Source organism: Schistosoma mansoni (genome assembly GCF_000237925.1).
Source record: "Schistosoma mansoni, WGS project CABG00000000 data, chromosome 1 unplaced supercontig 0076, strain Puerto Rico, whole genome shotgun sequence".
In the NCBI taxonomy this organism is placed as follows: domain Eukaryota; kingdom Metazoa; phylum Platyhelminthes; class Trematoda; order Strigeidida; family Schistosomatidae; genus Schistosoma; species Schistosoma mansoni.
The window spans coordinates 1,029,729-1,040,614 of record NW_017385990.1 but is presented as its reverse complement, the minus strand read 5'-3'; the positions used below and the strand labels follow the sequence as shown (position 1 = coordinate 1,040,614).

Here is a 10,886-nt window from a genome sequence, read left to right as displayed (position 1 = left end):
GTGTTTCCAGGTTTTCCATGGTGGTCTAGCCTCAGTTGACTCACGCTTTCAACATACTTTTATTTGACAATCTAAATATATGAAATGGTTATGTAATCTTCTTAGTTAGTTGGGATGATCAAGTAAATTTTTGATAGTTTTAATGAAGTATAGGTTCTTGAACAATCAAGTCACTAGTTCGAATCTCTCCCAACTTCATATGATTTAGACAGCCCAGTATCATTTTCAGCTCTCTTCCTCTAACATAAGATATCTGTCAAATATACAAGTTTGTTATGATTTGTTTGGTTTTTAAAAGTTACATTAATATTAACCGTACAAAAAATGTCATCATTAAATGATCGTTTCTCTTTTTATGTACTCCATCCCAAATTAATCGTTTTATAGTTGTAGTATAGTGTGGTCTACTTATATCCTCATAAGTAGTATGTGGTGATGGTCAGTCATAGAATGTATTTTGACAGAAGACCGATAAGGAAAGAACTGAAATGAAGCGCAAATTGTAGGAAAATGAATAAACAATCAAATTAGAGAAGATGGATTGATATTTACAGAAGACACAGTGAAGATTGAGACAATTGATGGTTATTTTGCAAATTAACTGTTCATTGGACAAGCCAATCAGAAGCGTTAGAGGGATTTCAAGTTCACGGCGCCAATTTCAGCTCTTGATGCTCATGTACGATCGGTTTGCAGAAAATTTTAGAGAAGACTTGACAATTAAGCGGCCACAACAAATGAGACTACTAAGAAATTCCTTTATTTGTGATTGTGGTAATTAAGTGACTTGTAGACCTTGTTCAGACTACCGTGATGTTGTCTTTCGATGTAATATATGTTGAAGGAAGACGTTTCCTAGAATAGGGACCCTTATTGCTCGATCCAGATTGAGACTGATGCACATTATAGTAATTGCCGCGAACTGTGTAATAAAAGCACCAGTAACATTGCCGGCAATAATCACAGATGTTACTGAAGCTTCGGCTGTTCAGTGGTAAGGGTATTGCAGGGACATATCCATAATGAAAATGATAAACTTACACAACCGGAGTACACACAAACAATAATGAAGCTATGTGGTCGATGCTGAGAGGGTTTTTATGACCTTATCATGGCTCCAGTAGCCAACTATTATGGAGCCATATGGATGAGTTCCTCTACCTTATGCATTACGATTTTAAAACGTTTGAAGCTTTTTCTAACCTTGACCAGTTTTTGGACCATATAAATTCTGACTGTTTACTGATTGGCTAACATTTCTCAAGATCTTTTAAGATTCGCTCAAATGTCGTCCATAAATGATAGTCTCTCCCTAATGTTCTTGTTCACTACAGTAGTTTAATTCGAGATAATCCAGTTTCCACTTGTCTTAGTTTCTACATTTATTTAAACAAAAGAATTTTTTCAATCTATTTCAAAAGTCAACATACCATTTGACATGTTTCCATCATAGAGATTTAAAGAAATGCTCCCTTTAACTTGATAGATCAAGAATTTATGATCGCTTTTTAAATTTACGGATAAATCATCATTTTTTTTTCAGTAAAGGTCTTTCTTCAAAGTCATTTTCTATTGGTCAATTTCTTAGTTTATTCTATATGTTACATTCATTATATATGCACTTTATAATCGATCAATGTGCAGATAGAGAGACATAGTAACAACAAATAAGTAAATTTGATTGGCTAGTTTTGTATATACCACATTCACACCATATTTATACTCAGATTAATTGAAATATATGGTAACCTTCTTTTTTTTCAATGACTAATTATTAGAATCAACAAAGTACTTGTTATTGTATAATAAAGTTATATTAAGAATTAATTTCATCTGTGTATGTTAAAAAAAGAAAAAGAAGAATGACCTAGTTTCCTTATTGTAATCAAGTCACTTTTGTGTTACCTGTGTTTATGAATAACTTTTCCAATGTATATTCACATGTTTGTTTACTTTTCTTCATTCAAATCCCGCGAGTGCGGAATCGTGGATGCGCACTGCTGAGTAGTCCCATAATAGAACGAAACGGCCGTCCAGTGCTTCCAGGTTTTCCATGGTGGTCTAGTAGCTTCGATTGACTCATGATTTCAACGATGAAAATATATGAAAGTGTTAAATTTGCATGATTATTTTTTTTTTACCATTTAACTCTGTGTAATTCATCAAAGATGGTTTATTCATTCATTGTAAAAGAAAATGACTTGGAAATTGATTAAAGAGATTGTATAACGTTCAACAACATCTGGAGCTCTTTAACGTTTATCGTCGGCCTCTGAATTGCCTATTAAGGCCGAGAGTGGGGAAAGTCAGCTCTGCCACTTTAAATCCTCTCACATAATTACGTGTATACAACCACTACCACAAAACTCTTACTCACTGCCTTCTCGTAGAAATACTGTGGTTTATAAAACAGATAACATGGAAAACGAATGTCCAAAGTTTTAACCGGGTCGGTGGACATGAAGGGTTGACTTAAGGGAGACGGGAAACCCTGATTCAAAGCCAATGTTATACGTGGGCTCCAGGATCCTGATGAAACAAATGGCGTATGGACCAATTATTGGTTACCGGCTACCATAGAACTCAAAATAAGAGTAGTAATCTTTGAAAACACAGTACCTTTGTCATAATAATTAGAACTATCCTTTCAATATTTCAATTCTCCTCTGTGATAGTTATGAAATGAAGATTATATTGTTTTGCTGACTGGTCCCAATCACTGATTGTGCCAGTCTATAAGAAAGGACAAAAGTCCTCCTGTGACGATCACAGAGGAATCAGATATTCACTCTACGTCAGGTCCTAGAACATAGACATACATTCAGACGTCCCACAATAGTAGTATTTCTTGACCTTAAGGCGGCATTTGACTCCGTTGATCGTGAGGTTCTATGGCAGTGTTTGTCAGTGAAAGGAGTACCAAAGAAGTACATTAACCTCATAAAGGCTCTCTACTCGAACACAACTGGTCGAGTTAGAGCCTATGGCGAACTGTCATCAGAATTGGTTACCTCATGTGGTGTTCGTCAGGGCTGTCCACTCTCCCCATTCTTGTTTAACTTTGTCGTTGACATGCTTTTAGAGATATCACTTTCATCATCTCAATCTCCAGGAGTTGAACTTTTACCGGGAGATTCAATTGTTGACTTAGAATACGCCGACGACATAGTTTTATTCGGTGAAGACGCTGACAAAATGCAGAGTCTTCTGACCACTATAAGCAACAGTGCAGGCATGTTCGGGATGCGATTCTCTCCCTCGAAGTGCAAAATGTTACTTCAGGATTGGGTTGCATCGACACCTGAACTAATGATAGGGAGTGAAGTAGTTGAGCGTGTTGACAGCTTCACTTATCTTGGGAGTCTCATCAGCCCTTGTGGTCCTTTGTGTGACGAAATCTCAGCACGGATACAGAAGGCTCGTCTAACTTTCGCCAACTTGCGTCATTTATGGCGTAGGCGAGATATCCGTCTAGCAACAAAAGGACGGGTTTACTGTGCAGCAGTCCGTTCCGTTCTACTTTATGGCAGTGAAACATGGCCGATAAGAGTAGAGGATATTCGTAGGCTACTAGTATCCGATCATAGGTGTCTTCGACGCATTGCTCGTATATCCTGGGACCACCGGGTAAGTAATGCAGATGTTAGGAAACGGGTACTAGGTAAGGATGGTAAATCGATTGATGAAGTAGTGAAACTTCATCAGTTGAGATGGCTGGAACACGTGTTACGTATGCCCAACCACCGACTGCCCAGACGTGCAATGTTCCATGGTGTAGGAGTAGGTTGGAAGAAAGCTAGGGGCGGCCAGACCAAAACATGGCACAAATCCATGAAGTCACTGACAAGTGGACTGAGGCATGTTGGCAGGTGTAGACTACCTGGTTGGAATTCGCGAGATGATAGAAATCGATGGTTAGAGATCTTGGATGACATGGCTCAAAATCGTTTGCAATGGCGAAGGTGCATCCACTCTTTGTGTTCTACCAAATTCTAATCTTCTGAATTCTTCATGTCCGTATCCTTTTTCTCTTTCCAAATTTATTTCACTGGATTATACTCCTTCAACAACATCTTCAAACCCTTATCTTTCACATAATACTCATACTCTTACTACTTCTACCAATATGGGATTTAAATCGACAACTTCATTTCTGTGCTAATGTGGTATGGCAACTCGAACTGATGTACGTACGTACGAAGTTCTACGTTGTAACTGACTGACTGATTATGTATAAATCGATAAATTTCTTTTAACAATACCATGTCTATGTAATTGGATGTACACACCATTTATATAGGCTGAAATGTATTTGTTTTTTTGTTGTTATGATTAGTAATAGTTAAATCCAGTTCCTATGGTAATTACTTATTTATTATTAAGAAGATTTTAAATCACTAACACACTGATCTTATCCCTGTTAACAATTATCTACAGCATTAGTCTACTATCACTCTCATTCAATTCAGAATGAATAATGATCGAAAGATAATAAAATTAAAGGGTGGGGAAAAGAATTATCTCAGATTTTTTCCCATTGACTTGCTACTAAGCATTGTTTTCCATATGACTTAATTAACACTAGTATAGCTGGGAACCTAAAAACAGCTTAACATTATAGAATTTTAATCCAAATTTTGCATCCTTTTAAATATTTCTTAAATAGATAATGAAACGAGGCAAATAGAGAATTTTCCTTATTTTTTGAATGGGTTGAGATACTTACTGGACACTTAAACTTAGTCAAATAGTTTTCTTATTATGACATTTCTCATGCCTCTGACCTGAGTTGTTTGAATCTACAAGCTGGTAAAGTAACCACAGAAGATTCAGTCCGATATTAGCCAGCAATCAAATTACGCTCAAATGTCATTTACTTTCTTAGAAAACTGGAGTTCACGTACACCATGGATTCGGAATCAGTGTTTTCCAGTTTTGTTTCTTTATGTCCACCAACCGGGTTTAAGTCTCGGATGTTCCCTTTACATCTCACTCAGTTAGTAGGACATTTCACTTATAGAGTCTATAATTATGTGACCATGATAAAGAAGGGGTTATCTTCAGTTATTGTCGTACCATAGCATCTAGGAGCAAACAGTGTCTTTGCAAATGATAAATACTACTAATATAGTATTGGAGTTCGAATCTGCAACCTAGTGGATGAAAACTGTAAAAATAATTTCACCACTAACTTCACTTCCTTACCGTTAAAATGTTGTTTAATTATTCATTGCAACTGATTATTGGCTGTTTGTCAGTGGAAAAATAATATGTGACATATAGGTATCACGTACAAAACAAATCTACTGTTTATTTACGAATTGAAACAAAGTTAAATAATTCACAATGTAGTCGACGAATTCAGCAATAATGTTATTTAATCAATGTAATTATGACTGGCTCCATGAGGTATTTCCTGGAGTTCTAGTGAGAAACAGTAACCAGTGAAGTTCAACCAGGTCTGTTGGGAGATATCAACTCACTGATGACATTGGTGAATGGTTGCTCAATTTTGTGGATCGGTTGAAGTTAGACATTAGTACCATTGGATACCGGCTCAGTGGTCTATCGGCTAAGTGCTCTGTCGCGAAACTGGTAGGTCCTGGGTTCGAATCTCGCAAGGCGATGTCGTGGATGCGCACTGCTGAGGAGTCCCATAATAGGAAGAAATGGCCGTCCAGTGCTTCCAGGTTTTCGATGGTGGACTAGCTTCAATTGACTCATGATCTCAAGATTTCACTTGATCATTTCCTATGTATGCTGAAGATTGCATTGATTTGTCGATGATAATTTGTGTTTGTAATTATCTCATTTTCCAGGAGTAGGACTAAATTTCTCATGTTTCATAACCTTTGTGTAAATCACTTCGTCAGCGATTAGAAGTCTTTTTCCTCGAGCTCTTTTCTATTCGAAATTAAGTTTACCTGTGACCTTGAAAGAAGACACCAATAGCAACCACTGAATGTTATTCTTGTGATGTCCATTCTACTAAGTGGCATGTGTTTTAGGCATTCCATTTTTGTTGTAAAACAGTTTACATCGCTTTTTTAACACATAGTACCTCATTAACTTTTTAAGATTGATAGTAATTACATTAAAAGAAATAAAACAGTGTGATTCAAAATAACCGACATGTTCTTTTTTGAGGGTTTTAAGCGCTTTCTTTTTCTGACTGACTGTATAAGGTAGATGATGATTAAGTAGAATATTTCCTCTGAATGGTAAAGAACATTTGTCAGTCAGTCATTCAGCTACAACGTAGGACCAGGCACATTTATGCATCGGTCCAAGTTGCCATACTTCGTTACCACAAGAAGATGAACACCGAATTCATAGACGTAGTTAATTTAGTAGTGGTAGTATATAAAAGATAGGTTGTATAAAGAACATTTGTAAATTAAATCAATAGGATGGCTTCAGTTTCTTTGAGCCTAAGCTGAATCATCTTTGCCAATAACAACAATTGAGCCAGTTATCTATAAAGACATTGAAAATCTTCATAACTAACCAGAGTATTCAATGTGAAAATCACTTTAATAAGTGTGTATTGAGTAATATTGTTGTGAACAGAAAACCGTTTGGGGACAATCGAATGTATTTAAACACATATTACAGACCATCTCACTATACAATGAACAGTTGCAAAATAACAATCCATTGTCTCAATCTTCACTGTTCCTTCTGTAAATATCAGTCCGTCTTCTCTGATTATTATTGTTCATGCATTTTCGTATCGATTGCTCTTCATTTCTGTTCTTCCCTCATCGATCTTCTGCCAAAATATATTCTATGACTGACCATCACCATATACTACTTATATGGATATAAGTAGACCACACCACAATATCAGTGAAGTTTTAAACAGTCAACTAACATGATAATTGAATACTTCGGCTTCATTTTAAGTAGTTTTCCTTTTATTCATTCCTCCATAAAACGTGTTTCGTAACAATAACATCTTACACTTCGTCGTTTTCAGTTCATAAATTCATCCCATCTCATTCATTTCATTTTTCAGTTATTTCTTTTTTTATAGTTGAAAGCGTTAGTCGATTGAAGTTAAACCACTATAGAAAACCTGGAAGCACTGGACGCGAGTGCGGGATCGTGGACACGCACTGCTGAAGCATCTCGTAATAGGATGAAACGGCCGTCCAGTGCTTCCATGTTTTCTATAGTGGTCTAGCTTCAATTGACTAACGCTTTCAACTATGAAAATACTAAATTCTCCACAAAACCCCTTGTGATAATCAATATTTCTTTTTTGTTACTAACCTTTTTAGAACACTTCCTTATCAAAAGAAGCATAAAGATACTTCCATTCATTCCAAACCTAAAACAGCAACTTTATCCAATACTACTAATAATAATAGTAAAGTTTCTACAAATGATGCTAATTCTATCATTGATATATTACATACAAATGATCGACAAAAGCATCAACATAATGATGTTAATCGTTCAAGTATTCCTTATTCATTATTTAATAGTAATAAAAGTAAAAAGTTAAAGAAGTTATCGTCATCTAATCAATCTGATGATCATCAGAAAATAAATAATATGAATACAAAAATATCTGAATCATTCACATTCACTGATAGTCATTCTTCAACATTAGATCCAACATCATCGTCGGGTACAATGAATTCTGCGCAAATTAAACAACAACACAATAATAATACTAAACAATCTTCATCTCCTAGTCGTCGAATTGCATTACCTGATTCAATCTTCAAAGCATTGGATACATTGAATACAGGTGAGAAGACTGGTGATGATGATAATGGTGATAAGAAAAAGTCTGATTCCAAATCACATGGTTCTAAATTACCTACAACAACAACAACAACAACAACAACAACAGCATCATTAAAAAGAGATTCAATTATTAAATGGTCAGTGCGTCATCGACCAAATAATACTATAATGACTAAAACTAACAATAATAATATTCCATCTACTGCTGAGTCAACAGACAAGAAAATTGTAGATCTAAATCAAACTATTAATTGTTCCACAGAATTAAAGAATTCTTCAGATTCTTCAATGACTATAGAGAATCCATCAACTATAGTTTCAAAGAATGAATCATCTAGTCGTTCTAGACCAGGACGATTCTTCCGTAGTTTAACATTAAGGATAGCTCGAAGGTAATTATTAATTCAGTATTTTGATAATCTGTGGGGTTTTTTTTGGGTTCTTTTGTGTATCCTTATTTCCTTTTGCTGGGTGGTTATCCTAGATTTATATATTTGATTCATTAAAATGACTTTGTTAGCATGTTATTTGCTTCTATCATTGATTAGGCATAAATAGATCCCATAGTTTTATTCTGTGTTAATCATGTTGGATGTCGTTTGTATAGATATCCATCTATTTAAGGTAACACATGTCGAGTTATCTTTCCTAAGGTGTCCAAATTGATAGGCTACAGTCAACAGTGAATATAATGTATTACGATTTTTAGTCACGAAACATGGTTTTGTTTTCTGACTTCGTGTTTATTCTTTGTATAAAATCAGTGGTTTTGAGTGCTGTTAGAAGTATGAGGGCAGTTATCACTTGCCGGTTGCCCACACCGTGGAAGGGTTCTTCTAGAGGTACCTAAAAAGGAAATTGGGTTAGAAGTGGTCTTAATGACCTGAGAGCGTGACCGCAGTGCCCAAGGGACCAACTGCTTGAGGTCGGTCACACACGACCTTTTTGTGGGTAGTTTTTGTGTTAACTCCGTACTTGTTGTGATCTTACCGCCGAAGACGGATATCCGTGTGTTCATCTTGTGCTAATGAGGTATGGCAACTTGGACCGATGCATAAATGTGCCTGGTCCTACGTTGTAGCTGACTCACTTGTATAAAATCCATTGACTTATCATTTCTATGATTAATACATTCAACTTTACATGGTTAGTGGCATGAAGCTCTTTTCAGTTGTTAGATATTTAATCCTTTTATTCTGAGAATTGGTTTATGCATTTAAAAATTCCAAAAGTCCATTAGGCCAGATTACTTTTATTGAACATAATAAGCTACTTGTTAGTAGTCAAACTGTAGATTTCATGAACTAGTTAATTTTCTCATGCTATCTAACTCGTAATTGAATAGCTCTGAAAAACTGAGTAGCAGTATCATAAATGTTCTTTAATATGCTTAAAGTTTGCAGTGTAAATCATTTTTCCAAGTGAAAAACATATATACCTTAGTCAGTCATGCACGGCGTCGAACCTGACACTTATATCCATCGGTTCAATTTGCCATTCCATATTAGCAAGACAAATCCTAGAGTAGCATAGAAGTAGTAATTGTGTCAATAGTAGAAGAGAAAATCAAGTATTAAAAGGTTTGATGAGAGTGAATGGACACTGGACATGGCAAGCGATTCTGAGCCATGTCATTCATTCTCTAACCGTTGATTACAGTAATCACGTGGTAGTTTACACCTAATGATAAGACCCACTCGCGTTGTTAATAACTTCATGGACTAATACTGCATCTTAGTCTAACAGCCCCCAGATTTCTTCTAATCTACTTCTATATATAGTCTGAATTACACTGCATAATGTATGTGTATAACTTAATGGTAGATTACACAGTTACCCAAATTGAAGTAAATAGATGATCAGGTTTAAAGTCTGCCCCATTGTAGGATACTTGTACCACTAATAGTCTGCTTACAACAAATTCAAAGTTGAAAAATTAGTTTCAATATCAAGATTTACAAACTAACTGTCTGTTAAGTGATCTTTTAATTGCATACGATCATTTCTAACACATCTATGAATTATACGGAGTTTAGGACTTCAAACTGACTAGATTAGTTGATAAACGAATAAATAGTAATTTAGTGTCCAAGAATTTGCACTAGGGTTCACAAAATCTGCTACAGATAATTCGAATGTTTTCCTCCCAACTTTATATTCTGTTGAATTTGGTACACAATTCATATGTGTTGATTGTTATGATCTTCCAATTGATGTTTTAGATTGCAATTGGTCAGTTTACTTTGGCATATGTGCATTATGTACAGATTGCCTCGTTATTACCGTCGAGCTACAAGCGTTTAAAGCAAAGATGGATGGTGACTAATCGATTGCAGTCTTAAACACCAGTGAGAAGATCTAAATAATCAACATTCATGAATTAAAATTCACCCCATTGCGCGAGCCAGTGACTATCTGGACTCAGTAGCTAAGTGGACAACGTGATGACGTTTGAAACAAACAGTACTGGGTCCGAGTGTCTGTATGAATAGCAACTCTGAGATCCAGGTACATCCAGCTAACGAGTCCTAGATAGGATGGAACACGTGTCCTGAATTCCACTACTAGCCACCATCCATCTCTCCTTGGTACACGATTTCAATTCATTTATATGTGCTCTCTCTGTCTCTCAATCCACCTGTGGTTCTTATACTGAATTTCAGTGCACTGGTAAAGTACACAGATTTGGTAGTTTAAAACCCTAGACTTTCTATGCCACTGCTCTGTGTGCTTCTGTTTATCCAAAAGAATTGTTTTTTTCTAGTCGTGCTGTACTGGAAATCTTATGTCAAAATCGAGTGGACTTCGATTACATAACCAGAAACACATTGTTACATAATAAATTTAACGGTTATTCTATATCATAATCAGTTAAAATGAAAAAAAGTAATAATTATCATGAATAATTTCTTTTTTCATAGTTGAATGCGTGAGTCGATTGAAGCTAGACCACCATGGAAAACCTGGAAGCACTGGACAGCCGTTTCGTCTTATTATAGGACTCCTCAGCAGTACGCATCCACGATCCTGTACTCGCGAGATTCGAACTCAGGACCTACCTGTTTCGCGCCAGAGCACTTAACCGATAGACCGATAGTATCCCATAATAGGACGAAACGGCCGTTCAG

The 10,886-nt window shown here is 35.9% G+C and overlaps 1 protein-coding gene across 2 annotated transcripts in view; it reads left to right on the top strand.

The window, feature by feature from the left end:
* The window catches only part of Smp_169900.1 (serine/threonine kinase), a gene marked incomplete at both ends in the record, with an annotated part of 67,088 nt that overhangs the window by 55,333 nt on the left and 869 nt on the right, over positions 1-10,886 (top strand). For both annotated transcript variants that reach the window (XM_018791781.1, XM_018791782.1), the window contains 2 exons: positions 7,284-7,759; positions 7,901-8,150. In XM_018791781.1, the coding sequence (XP_018645102.1) occupies positions 7,284-7,759; positions 7,901-8,150 (726 nt within the window). The remainder of the gene's footprint in view (positions 1-7,283; positions 7,760-7,900; positions 8,151-10,886) is intronic.